Raw genomic sequence first — 14,266 nt, 5'->3', positions numbered from 1 at the left:
TTTATTCTGATGATTTCCAATTTTCAAGGCGGATTGATATTTCACCCAGTGCTCTAAAGAAACGTATGCACCTCCGTGATGAAATAAAGAATCCGAAAGAAAGCAGCTATAAGGTAACTTGGTATTAAGTTATAACTTTACTAATAATGTGTTTTGTGCTTTTAATGCATGGATGTTGGGTAATATCTGTGTAATGCAAATAACTTGATTTTTGTTTGAAGTTTCTCCTATCATAAGTTTGTGTTTTTCTTTTAAGGCCCCAAAACAATTGTTCTAAAAAAAACTGAGCTGCAAAGTGTTTAATTTATTAAATTAATCCTCACCTCTGTGACGTGCTTAAAAGTATGGCAGATGCTGTCAGAGCCTGTTGAGGTGAGCTTGAGACACTGGGAGACATTTTTGGAAAAAAAAATCTTTAGAAAAATGCAAAAATATAAAAAAAGTACGAGTGACTGATGCAGGAAAACTCCTTTACTGACTGAGCTGTAAGTATTTTGGATTTTTTTCTGAAGAAAATTTTAATACTTTCAAATGTAGTTGACATTTTCAAAATTCTGTTTTGTCATCCCTTATATAGTGTTAGGATACTTGTACTCATTTCTGATGTCTAATTAATTAGAAAATGAGCAAATGAGTCTAGGCCACTGGCTGCCTCCAGTGCCTTTTTATGTATTTTAACTTTAATGGGAATTTAGAATTGATGTTTTTTTGTTTTTAATGCCATTCACTTATATGCATTTAAAGAGATTCTGAGATATTTAATTCCGTATGAAGCAAGATATTAGCATTGGGTCCATTCTGACTCCCGGACCTAGTGATTGAGCCAGACCGAAAGAGTGAAGCGATTTTAGAAACAACTTGTGCTCTTACTATGCAATATAAATATTAGAGGAAGGTGATAATAAAAACAATATTATTGGGATACCTTTATAACAGATTCATAAATAAGTTTTTTGAATACATTGTGTAGTTATCTACAGCTTTTTCCCAATCCAAAATTATTAAAAGTTTTAGTAACAATTAATAGAAAACATTTGTATTTCTGTAATCTATATTTTTAAATTTAAAAAAAGATCAAAACTGACTGATCAATTTGGTTTGGTTCACTGTATGTGCACTGTTCTCTACTCCTTGTGGAGACTTGCCACGCAACCTGAACTTACCAGGATTCAACTGTCTGTACTAGCAGAGAGAAATTTTATATGGCAAGTATGATGGACTTAACTCGATTACAGTTGTATGGGATTGCTGAGTTCTGACCTCCTGTACACTTGCACTTCAATTTGATAATGAATCTGCATATGATTGTCGTGGGTTTCTGTGTCCAACGATGCCTGTAGCTAACAAATGAAATGCTCAGAAGAGCTCTCAATGACATGCAGTTCACGGAACAAATTCTAGCTATTCATTTGCTTGCATTCTCTCCTACTTGATCTTGCTATGTTCTAGGAGGTTTAATTCTAGACCATTCCATAACTTGTAAAGCTCACTCTAATATTTGCATTTCCTTCTGTTGGTTCAAAGCCTGTACTTCTTCCTAGAGCTGACCAATGCAGTGATGTTCATGATCGAGGCATGCAGTAGGTACCAAAAGGCTGTTAGAGAAATCATTCTCAGTACATGTCAGCAGCGTAAGGAGAAAGGGGAAATGCTGGCTGCACAGTCTTGAACTCATATTTTAAACATGTGTCAGCATACAGCCTGAAATACAGAGGTGGGTGGAACCTGCAAGCTGTCATTTGTACCAGAATTATTTTCCAGATGTGCAAATGTGCTATTCGTTCCAGTACTTTTGGGCCAGGTTTATTTTTATGCCAAAGTTCTTCTGTCACTTGCAAAGAACAACGTTAATTATGACAGAAAATTGTGTAACCTTAACACTTACACAGCAGAGGTTTTTCTAAGGCAGTCAGAGCTCCACGACCTCATTAGGAGCTGGTTTTTATTTATTTGCAGTGTCGTCAGTGAGTGATTTTCTGATTGCACACAGCTGTAAACAGAGGTTGTCCCTTGAAGCTGACAATGAGCAAGGTCTGTGGCAGTTTGATTGACAATGTCTACCCAACAACATTGTGGCAAAATGCCCTGCCCCAGGCAGAATAGGATGTAGATCACCGTGCATAGAGGTGAAACTCTACAATTAGTACTGTCCATTTGTTTTTCCACTATGGTTATGAAAGAAACTTGTTAGAGCAGTATTGATGACTTCATGAAGTGCAGAGATGTGGTTAACATTAACTCCTATGTCAGTTGCTTCGTTTCTGGGACTGACATCTACTGTGCAAACTAGTGAAATGAGCAGCTCAGCGTCACTAGGACTTGGCTATCAATTTTGGGGAAGAATAGGATTTAACACCAGGAAAAGACCATTCAGCCCATCAGATCTGATCCAAATTGTAATTTATCCACCAGGCAGCATCCTCTTCTTTCTCACTAATGGAAACTGATTCAACTGCTTCAGTCACCATTCATTGCAATGGACTGTGATCTTTTTCAATAATTGAAGTTATTTTTATCTCCAGCTCCTGGCTATTTAATTAATTATCATTTCTTTCCCCTTCCCACCTGAGTGTACCACTGTGTTTAAACAGTTACATGTTTTAACAGGGTGCTGCTTTGATTCAATTTCGTTAACAGCCTCCCTCAGTCCTTATTCACGGGCATCTGATGGTGAAAATACGGGGCAGGGGAGGTAGTGTTGAATTGGCAGTGTTATTTTGGTCTTTTCTGTCTACCCACCAGAGCTTGTGTTTGTGAAAGGTTAGTATGAGATTGACGGGATCCTTGTATTTGCGGCGGGAGGGGCGGGGGAGGAAGTGATAATAAACTGAGGAGGTGGCAAGCTAAGACACAGGTTAAACCACCTTTCCTTCCTCCCTCCCAGCTAAGGAGTAGAAATAGATAATAAAGATTGCAGTAGATAGTTCAGCAAGCAGAAATGGTGTGGGTCTGACCGCAAGGTGATGGGATGTATTTTGTCTTGATCTTGTCTACAGAGATCAGCTATTGCCTTTATAAATTCTTTCCTTCAAGACAGCAGGGGTTCAAACTTGCTCTCAACCATTATTTCCTCTTTGCTTCCCTCCCTCCCCCCCCACCACAAAAGAAGCATTTGTAAAGCAACAGAGTTCAAGGAGAAAGAAGGCAAAGGGTAATGGTAGTTAATGATACAGATTTCAGCCTTTATACTTGCATTGTGATATGTGATTGCACGTGAAATGCAGAAACTGGAGATTGTCCAGCACTTAAAATGGTTAAACTAGATGAGGTTAATTTTAAAAAAATCAAATGGGAGTTAAAGTCATATCATTTGCAGCATTCCAAGCAATTCCAGTTATCTTGTGTGCGCACACATTTTCCAAGTGTACTGCAGCAGTGCTGTGAGAAAGACTTTGAAGCCAAATTAATACATTGAATTATAAATAAGCAGTGGACACACAAATCCACAATATCTCCTTCTGAAGAGGCCTGGGTTCTTCAGCCTCCTTCACCTGGAGCCCATTTTAAATGTACTTCTTGTTTTTATATTGAACACAATAGGGAGAAGGAAAATTAAGGGATGAACTGGATGACCTACGCCAAGATATTGAGCAACGTAGAAAATATAAAAGCAAGGAAGGAGAGCATAAAAAAGATAGTTCCAAAGATTCAAGAGATTCAAGCCATTCACGTGAGCGCTCAAAGGAAAAATCTGGAAAAGTTCCTAAAGCTTACAAGGAATCGAAAAAGCAAAGGTAATGTTTCATTTCCCTCATTGCAATGGATCATGTCTGTGCTCAGGCCCTCCTCTCCATGGCTTAATGGGCCTTTCTTAGTAGTGAATAATAGCATGTATCTGCAATATTTTCTCATGCTGTTGATGTTCTATTTTATTGTTGTGTAAATTCTTAAGTGAACTCCCTCGTCAAGAAAAGCTCGAGATTCTGCAGATGCATAGATTCACTCTATTCTTCTTTAAATTGTGACTCTGCATTGCTTTTGAAACGTTCTTTCTGCTGTCATGTTCATCAGTGGAATGCTATATTTGAAATCAAAGGAAGATCATGAATTTTTGCTTCCTACCATGTTTCTCGAGTGGCAGTTAGTAGCATTCCATCAGTGACCGGGCATTGAGGCAGAGTACGAGTGATGTTACAAACCCCTCAGATCATGATTAAGGTATTAGTGGAGCATGGGAATACATGGGTCTACATTAACAATTTTGTGTTTGTGTGACTTTGAACAGGAAACGCAAGAAAGCTAGAGCAAGGTCCAGCTCATCAAGCTCCTCATCTTCCTCCTCCTCTCCATCGCAAGAGGGAAAAGATGAAAGGGAAGAGGGGGTGGGCCGCGAAGAGCCTTCTGCTGGTTTTAACAAAGCTCGCCTTGGAACAAGAGAGTTCACAGGCCCGTCAACACGAGGCAGAGCACGTGGAGTTTTTGTAAGCAGAAACTGAAAACTGATGCTGCTTCCTGCAGTCAGCACTCGAGCATTTGTCTTCTCTGATTTCTAGTCTTTGGACAAAATGGGCAACTGCTTTTTGTAAATCTCGGCTTTAGAGTGACTGAGTTTGTGTTCAAATTATTACTTCCTTTGTGCTTGTAATCTGGCTAAGAGGTACTGCAGCCTGCCGCTGAAGTACTTTGAGAGTTGCTAAATGTCATGTAGAAATCTGATTCCTGTTCTTCCTGTTCTAAACCTCAGGGTTGCAGTTGGCTGTCTTCAAATGATTCTGGTTGGAAACACCTCATTCTTGAATGGAAACAATTGCTCTACGGCATTGACCTAAGTCCTAATTCTGTATTGATACTGTGGCACGAAGTTTCATTTTGATTTCTTGAAATAAGTGATCTTGGATATCAAGGTTAAGATGCTTCCATCCAGAGTTTCTGTTGATTGCTCATCTCAGACCTACTACTTGTATGGTACTTGCTCCAAATTTACACAGAGAATTGAAATGAAGTTCTAATGAGCGGTTCTAGGGAGAGGGCTTTGGGGTTTATTTTCTACTTATCTCTGGTCTTCCATACTTAAGACTCTGTGTTCTCTCAATCTCTTGCTCTCTCAAATGTCAAGTTGCTGCACTAAAGCAATGCTTGAGAGTGTAGTGAGCTGAAATGCCTTTCTGCAAGTGAGAGCAGCTTTATGAAATGGGAGGCTTTGGGTGGGAGATGTATTGCCAAGTTAGTGTGAGAAGGTCTCCCATACTCTTGTTACTTCAGTTTGTTAAATAAATTCCATTCTCTGTCACTGGTACTTTGCATCAAGGTCTGAAAATGTAACTCATTGACATTGAATACCTATCCTAGTCACACCTTCCTTTTTATGCTAATACAGCAGTTCAGAATAAGAGGAAGAGGATATGGCAGGGGAGCGTTTCCTGGTCCCAGCAATAGCAGTAATCCCGGTAACCCAACTTTCCAAAAGCGACCCCGCGAAGAGGACTGGGATCCTGAGTACACGCCAAAAAGCAAAAAATACTACCTGGTACGTGTCCACAAGCATCCAGGCGCAGAGCTGGCTCAGAGCCTGGTTCAATCAGTTCTGAGGGGAATGGTATCAATATCCAGCAGCTATTTTTAAACAGTGTAAGACTAGGCAGATATCCAGACCTCTGCAGTGGCTCAGCAAGTTCAACCTGCAGGTGTTGCACGTTTACAGAGCAGGTCTTTGACAGGTTTGTTGTTTTTGTGTTTTCAGACATCGCTGCTAAATAGTCTAGCCCTAAGTTATTAGTTACAGAACAAATGGGACACACTAGGCTAAAGCTCTTCAAAATTAACGCCAAGAAGCACTCCCTGCCCCAGAAGAGTGGTGGGCATGTGGAAACATGGATCATTTCTAGAAGGTTATTGAGGCCAGGAGTCATTTAAAAACTTCAAAATCCAGACAAGTAGATCTTTATCAGGCAAAATTGTTAAAGGATATGGATCTGTGACTTATTCTAGATGGAAGCACCTTATTCTTGCATGAAAATGTTTGCAGTGACCCAAGTCCTGACCACATCAGTCATGTGCTACAGCGATTCATTTTGATTCTTGATCTACCCATCAAGGCTAAGATGCTTCCATCCAGAGTTTTCTGCTGATTGTTCATCTCCGTTTTAGACTGCTGACCTCTGTAATGCATTGTACACTGGAGTTTGGAAGGGACACTGATAGCTTTACAGGGAGGGCAAGTTGCAAATGTTTAAAAGGGCCATCACTGCTCCAAGGGGGAAGGGAGGGAGGGAAGGAAATTATAAAAATTGAATTGTCCTTTTAGTTTGACAGAGTGGAGACAGACAAGAATGGGTTATTCAGTTGCTTAGAGAGTAATTGAATTTAATTTAATTGCCTTACAATCCCACTTGGTTTATACTAAGGTGATCATGCCCCTGTGATGTGCAGACAAGAGAGCACCGATCTGTTTAGGAGCTAATGGGTAGAGGCATTGACTAAAACTAAAGCAAACTTGGCACTTAGCAAGAGCCATTAAATTTACAGCAGTGTTCACTTAATGCTACTAGATTAGAGAATACAGATGTCATTTACAGTAACAAGCCATCAATCTCCTTTATCAGCTGCCTGTTAATTCTTTTGGGCTTCCTTTTTGGGAACTTTTGTCTGTTCATTGTCTTCTATCATCTCACGATAAGCCAAAGTGCTTTGCAGCTTAAGTAAATTTCCAGTGCAGTCACTGTTGCCAACGCAGTCATGCAACTAGCCTAGCTATAAACCCAGATAACAAAGAACACTATAGTACAGTACAAGCCCTTCAGTCCACAATGTTGTGCCGACCTTATAATCCACTCTTAAGATCAATCTAACCCTTCCCTCCTACAAAACCCTCTATTTATCTGTCATCAATGTGCCTATCTGAAAGCCTCTTAAATCGCTCTAATGTATCTGCCTATACCAGCACCCTTGGCAGGATGTTCCATGCACCCAACACTGACCTGTGACTTCCACCCCTCCCATACTTTCCCCTTGTATTAGCCATTTCTGCCCGGGGAAAATCTCGGCTGTCCACTCAATTTGTGCTTCTTATCATCTTCTACACCTCCATCCAGCTACTGCTCGTCCTACTTAGCTGCAAAGAGTAAAACCCTAGTTTGCTTAGCCTATCCTCATAAAATGGGTCTCTAATCCGGACAGCATCCTCTGATAAATCTCCTCTGCACCCTCTCTAAAGCTTCCACGTTGTTCCTATTATGAGACAACCAAAACTGAACATTATTCCAAGTGTGGTCTAACCAGGATTTTATGGAGCTGTAACATTACTGTTGGAGCTCAGTTACCCGACTATTGAAGACCAACAGACCATGTGCCTTCTTGACAACCTATCAACTTGCATGGCAACTTGACTAGAACGTTGAGAGAATTCCCTTGTTTTTCCAAATAATATTGTTAGGAGGGGTTTCCTTTACTTGTGAGAGGGGGATTTAATTTAACTGGTTAAATGCCTTCTGCAGAAGATTCCACTTACAACAGTCTGGTGCTCTCTCAGTAGTACTGAAGTGCCTTTCTAGATTTCTGTGTTCTCTGGAGTGACACCTGAGTCTCTAACCTTCTCAGGACGGCTTGGTAAAGAGAGCTTTACCAATAGAGCTACTGTGAGAAGGTTTGCTAAGAAAACTTATCAGCTACATGACATTGGAGAGGTGAATGCATCCCCATACAATTATCTTTAAGCTTTGCAGGGTGTTTTTTTTTAAGCCTAGCTTTGCAAGGTGGCAGGTTTTACCTCTAAAAATTGACTCTGAATATATTGAATTAAACGCCTGGTAATTACATGTAATACAATTTTTCTCCCTGTATCCTCCACCCTGCCTCCCTGTCCTACTTTATTTCTGTTCTGATCCTCTACAGCACGATGACCGTGAGGGAGACGGGGATAACTACTGGGCAAACAAAAGGGGTCGTGGCGCCTTCCAGCGAGGGAGAGGCCGTTTCCTGTACAAAAAGTCCAACACCAGCCCCAAGTGGACACACGACAAATATCAAGGCAGTGGACAGGAAGGTGTGGAGGAGGAGGAGGAGGAGGAAGAGGAGGATGGGCAAGTTGCTGGCATTGCCACCCAGGAGGAGAAAAACCTGGGTGCGATAGAGCAGTAGTGGCAAAAGGACTGGGCCCTCCCTGTGACAACAGTGCATTGAATTGAGTAGAGAATCTGATCACTAGGATCACTTACAAGAGATTTCTTTATCCAGATCTCGATAGGGTTTACAGTGTCGTAGGTTATTTGTTTTGGTGGGGTAAGGGTATAGGACCCTTTTGAGAATGAAAGGACCAAAAACATCTGTCTTTAATGCAACTTACTATATAAAGTGCAGTGCAGGCGTCGTACCTGTGTTGTAATACCACATTAGCGGACATCCACGTGCCACCCCACCGGTTGCCCTGGGGCTGTGATTTCCCCGCCCCCATGTACTTAGCGATATAGAAGAGTGTATGACGGTGAGACTTGTGTACACCTGATATTGCAAGCCTTCCTGAGCTACTGGGTTCAGTTCGCGATAGGAATCTGCTGCAAAAATGTGAAACTGACAAGGGGAGGAAGAAGTACCACAAGATATCTCCCTCCACAAGTCGCACTCTGCAACGTAGAGTAAATTTCTCCCCAAATTGTTATTTTTCTGAGCCCCAGATATTGCCGCATGCTTATTTTATCATTATGGGTTTTAAGACACTTTCACTTTTGATGCAGCTTTATAGTGGATCTTCCTTCATTTCCTTGTTTCTTTTGCGACCTGCACATCTCCATATTTGGTTACGACGCTTGGCTTGTGCTTTATTACCAATGTGATTGACGGCAAGAGTGGTTTCTATATTTTTGTTTTAGTTTTTTTTTAAAAAAAAGCGACTGGCAATTTATTTTGGGCCTAACTCGCTGTTTATTTGTAGTGTTGAGGAAAAAACGTGTGAACCACCCCTGAATTTGTTTTGATTGTGCATGTAGGGAATTGTCCAAGTTAACGACATAAATGCCCTGGAAGATCACTTTAAACCTCCGTACCTCAACCCTAATCTGTTAATTATCTTACGAAGTGCTATAGGTGAAATTTAAACTGTTCATTTTATTTCACTTTTGATAATTTAGTTTATTTGTTCAGCTGGTTCCAGGCCAGTGCTCTTCTGACTGTGGCCTATCTTTGTTGTTTTATCACTGGCTTAATGAGAAAGGATTCAGCCAGTGTTTCTTGTTCTGCTGGAAAAGCTGAGTATTTCAGTACTGCTTGGGGACATGATTGGCCTTGAGCAAGGTACTGGAGAGAGAAAAAAATGTTTGTAGGGTGGAAAAAAAATCATTTGAAAAATGAGAAAAGGTTTAAATGTGGCTCTGTTCGTATCAGCTTTTAACATTTGGCATGGTCTTTCTCACCCCTCCCTCTACCCATTGTTAGCAAAGATAATTGGAAAGGGTTGAGAGAGGTTGGACAAAGAATAGGAATTGAGATTTAAATTACTGGGGAGATTCAACTGTTCATAAAACCTTCACAAAATAAAAGGTCTGAAATATTAATATATCTACATGAAACAAAAGCTAATCTTTACTGTACAAACGTCAATTCAGTTTGCTGATTTATGGCACAAATTAGAGATGGAGTCAATTGGAATGTGCAGTCTTTCCAATAAATGAGAAGTGCTTGTGAGAATATCCTTGTGCAGATCGGTAGCTTAAGTTGTGCAGTTCATTTGCCCATCTACTGCAAGCAAATTGTCTATACTCTGATACTCCTCCCTCATACAATTGCATCAAAATTCATCCCTGCGCGGTACAAGACCCCAAATTTATGCTATAGCTTTAAAGTTGTGTTGCCTGTTGCTATCCTCCATTCTCCTGTCCTAATTTCCTGCCCTCCCTCCTCCAATTTAAAACTTATCAACCTGGAACACGGGAGCAATACAAATATTCATAAATATAAATTCCTTTTAATTTTTGTTATTGGGAAATTCTTTAGTCCGAGTTCATTTGCTGCTTTGATCTTGGAATTAATGTTATTGAACAGATATTGGATAAGCATTTAGATACATTTTATATTGACAATCAGCTGTCTCACCTCCACTCTGTGCCTAGCCTCCCCTGTTCTTCTCTAATGCATTGTGCTTAATCCCTTCATTTTGTATCTTTTTATGTATGTATCAAAAATTATTAAAAAAGTGACATGCTCTCGGCTGCAGGAACTATATTGAATTTTTTTATACGCAATAGAAATAAATAGTTTTGTGGGGAGGGGAACATGAAATGGGAGGAGTATGATGGTTGCACTATTTTTGTAAACTTTTGCTGAACTGCCTTATCACTAAAAGAATTGTTAAAAGTCAGTCCTGTCCAGAATTGAACAAGATTTGTATCTCTCCAATTATTTGTGTTCTGTTTTGTTACTGTGGTTATGTTCCTAGTCTAAAATGGCCTACTGTCATCATTTTGGTCCCCCAATCCTCCCTCAGACTGTGATTTTTGCTGAGGTTTAAAGCATTGTTAAATTTTAATTAAATTTCTGTGCCAGCGTCACCAGTCGTATGTGTGTGTTATTGACAGCCTTGACTCAACAGTTTTCACTTTTATATAGTTAACACTCATGAGTAATATAACCCATACTGATACTCAGATAGATGGAGCAAGTGAATTTTAAACAAGATTGACTGCCTTGTAAAGATGGGCAAGAATGCAAGTTATATGGAGGATATGGGGGGCTGGAGAAAGGTCATTGACAGATTACAAACGAGAACATGGGCAGATACTGGAAATCTGAGCAACACCCACAAAGTGCTGGAGGAACTCAGCAGGCCAAGCGGCATCTAAGGACGAATACAGTCGACATTTTGGGGCGAGACCCTTCAGTCCTGAAACGTCGACTGTACCCTTTTCCATAAAAGGGAGTGTGCATGAAAGAATGCTGTATTGGCTTTGTGAGGTATTGACAATGAACTCAAACATCCATTGGGGTTCAGTAGAAAGGTCTGCACTACAGGGCATTAACAAAACTGTGGAACCAGAGCAAACTAGCTAATGCATTTATATTTACAAGAAAAAGTTTGTGAAGCCTTTGCTATTACCTGGTTTTCTGCATTAATTACTCTTAAAATGTGGTCTGATCTATATCTAAGTCACAATAATAGACAATCTGCCTAACCTAATAACACTGTCGTGTCTTTATTGAACACATTGTTTAGTCATTCATGGTCCAGGCTGGAAATATGTGAATCCTTGTGTTTAATAACTGGTAGAACCACCTTTAGCAGCTGTGGCTGCTGATCAGGCTTGCACAATGGCGAGGAGGACCCTTAGACCGTTCCTCCGTACAAAACTCTTTCACTTCATCAATATTTCGGGATACCTTGAATGAACAGCACTCTTCAGGTCATACCGCAGCATCTCAATTGGAATAAGGTCTGGGCTCTGACTTAGTCATTCCAAAACACCAAAGATCTTTTTAAACCATTCTGTTGTTGATTTACTCTTGTCTTTCAGATCATTGACTTGTTGCATCATCCACTTTCTATTAAGCTTCACCTGACATTCTCTAGTTAGTAAGTGTCTTGATACAGCTTTGAATTCATGTTCCCTCAACCACAGCAAGCTGTCCAGGCCCCGAAGCAACAACGCAGCCTCAAACCATGGTGCTCTTTTCACCATGCTTCACAGTTGGGGTGAGGTGTTGGCGTACAGTGACCTTTTTCCTCCAAACAGTGCTATAAATCTACAGAAGTTTGAGAAAGAGAAAGCAGCCAGCAAGTAGAGCTGCACGGAGAAGAGCACAAGTCCTGTGCAGAATGGAATCTCTGAGAGCAATAGTGAAAAGCAATAGCCACATAAAGCTGTGATTCGGCTAACTTACTGTATTATTCCAGGATTCATTTGATACAATGTTGGAATTAATTATTCACATAAAATGACTGAATCAATATTAACATACAGTGAACTGCGTTGTTGGAGTCTAATTAAATCAGCAGGGTTAGTCCGCAAGCGTTGCCACGCCTCCAGCGCCAACACGATGTGCCTACAACTCACTAACCCTCAGCTGGCCGCTGGTGTAGTGGCGAGTGGCCTCGGGTTCGAATCCAGCTGGCTCCTTGCCTGCTTTCCATCCTTGCTGCGTGGAGAGTGAAGCTAGCAACTCGGCCTCGTTTAAAAAAAAGACACAAAATGCCAAAGAAACGGCAAGTTTGTGCTAACCCAACTTCACTGACTCTAACCGTATGGAACCGTACAAACTGCTAACAGCGGCAGGAATCAACACCCTACGTTACAGCCGGTAATGGGTTGCACTACTGTTACTGAGCCCTAGAGCCTGATGCCACAGTAAAATGAAAACAAGCAATAAACTCAGCTGTCCATTTATCCATAGCCATAATAGAACAAACGGATACCTCATTTACCTACATAAGACTAGCGCTACCTCAAAAAGTAAAGCTTTAGTTAAGATTCAGGGAATGAAATCTGCACAGTAAGAAGCTCTAAAATGTTAAAGCAGCTGCTATGGACAACAGTTTGACAGATTGCTATGCCCACACTTAATTAAGACGTGCATATCCAAATAAAATTTGCAATTAAATGCATCACACTTTGTGTGCGATATTCAATTTGCTAACTGTTCAGCTCGCTGTCAGCATTGAGCAACGTTCCAGTTCCACAAGCCTCGTGTAACGCCGTTTATTAGAGCTCTCTTCAGACATAAGACTATGTTTAGAAGGATATAATGTAAAGTTGCATGTACATCCTTTGTTGGCACCAGTGGGCAATGCTGGGTGTTTCACATTTCGAACGAGTACATTGAAATTTCACACCAGTTAAGTTTCACTGAAACCCCAGTGACCGTGGAAGAAGCCCAAGAGTTGGTCAGGCACTAGGTGAAAAGCTGTTGCCCAATACTCTCACTTTCTTCCCTGCAATGAAAGCCTATCAACTGCACTCCCATAAAGGAGCAAGATCTCTATCCAAGCCTGTCTCATAGGGCAAGCTGTGAATCTTAAAGGTATATTATCAAAAATTCCAAACTTCTCTCGGTACAAATGTTACCTACACCCCAATACCGCCCACTCACAAAATTTCTCTCCCCAGCTTTCGCAATGGCTGTTTGCTGAATGGATTATAGTCTTATAGATGGTGTTAGCATCATGAGTAGACTGTCACAAGGAGAAACGTGGTGCATTGTGCATTGTGATCGAGGTGGAAAGAACAGGAAAATCAGTGGCACAAACTTTCCTCCCCATTCCATTGTTCAATAAACAGCTGGCTTTTCTGATCTGCCACAACTACCTTCAAAAAAGAAGTGGAGGGAGAGAGCAAGAAGAACTAACCTTCCTCGTGGACTATGGGATTTGTGCCCATTTGCTCCTACCATGTACTAAGGGTCAGGCCATATCTGTACAGAAGCCCTGTGTAATGGCATCTAAACGTCAAATCCCACAATAAAATTTTAAAAAAGTTTAAAATCAAGTACAAATGATAGGTAATACTAAGGGTTGCACCCATACACCTGACAGTATCTGTACAAGACAATGCTGTATAACTGTCAGAAAAAGAGAAAATCACTTGGCTTTAACCCAATCTCTTGTGTGATATTTTTTCCTTCTCGCTGCAGCTTTTGTAGATTGGCAGAGTTCTCTCACATCTCAGCTTGGATTCACCACAATTGGTTGGCTGATTAACACTGGCCTCAGACAACAACACTGTACACTGTTAAAATCAAGATATTCCTGGTGAAAAGACCTTCCAGCTTTTCCTACTGGCACCTTCTAGCTATCTATCTTCCCCACCTTCAGCCCCACACCATTACATTCTGACGCCTTCCCCCGCTGTTCCAGTCCTGAAGGATGGTTTCGGTCAGAAACGTCAATTGTTTGTTTACTTCCACAGAGGCTGCTTGACCTGCTGAGTTCCTCCAACATTTTGTTGCTGGTGAAAAGAAGTGTGAATTGTCAAAATAGTCTACAGCAGAAGTCTCTGGCCAAGCAAGGAAAGAGAGCTATGAGGAGAAGTTGGCCCAAGTGAGTCAATGGGAGAACTTTTGGGGGGAAAAAGGTGATGTAGAAGGTTCAGATAAATAATGGAGAAGGCCAAAGAGCAAGTTAATATAGAACTGCTTAGTCAGAGGGGAGATAAGTTCAATGTGATGAAAGAGGGTCTGGCAAGATAAAATGAAACTAAAAGCGCAACAGGTAGACTTTAAAAGTCTGTAACATAGACAAGAAATAGTATACAAGAGAGTATAGTTCCTCAGGGGTCAATACCAAAACCAGTTTTGGCACATTAATGAAATAGTTACATATATATAGGGAAAATTTTCAAACACTTGT

General features: G+C 40.7%; 1 protein-coding gene across 7 annotated transcripts in view; it reads left to right on the top strand.

Moving 5' to 3' along the window:
* thrap3a (thyroid hormone receptor associated protein 3a) overlaps positions 1-10,478 on the top strand; it is a 115,741-nt gene extending 105,263 nt beyond the window's left edge. For 6 of the 7 annotated variants that reach the window (XM_072247259.1, XM_072247255.1, XM_072247257.1 and 3 more), the window contains 5 exons: positions 29-113; positions 3,541-3,734; positions 4,226-4,421; positions 5,318-5,467; positions 7,831-10,478. In XM_072247259.1, the coding sequence (XP_072103360.1) occupies positions 29-113; positions 3,541-3,734; positions 4,226-4,421; positions 5,318-5,467; positions 7,831-8,076 (871 nt within the window). In that variant the 3' untranslated portion in view covers positions 8,077-10,478. The remainder of the gene's footprint in view (positions 1-28; positions 114-3,540; positions 3,735-4,225; positions 4,422-5,317; positions 5,468-7,830) is intronic. The other variant, XM_072247262.1, reaches the window with a different exon arrangement.
* The last annotated feature ends 3,788 nt before the right edge of the window (positions 10,479-14,266 follow it).

This window comes from Mobula birostris, chromosome 30 (assembly GCF_030028105.1).
Source record: "Mobula birostris isolate sMobBir1 chromosome 30, sMobBir1.hap1, whole genome shotgun sequence".
In the NCBI taxonomy this organism is placed as follows: Eukaryota; Metazoa; Chordata; class Chondrichthyes; order Myliobatiformes; family Myliobatidae; genus Mobula; species Mobula birostris.
Note: the sequence above shows the minus strand (reverse complement) of the source record. Positions and strands in the feature narration are given on the sequence as shown.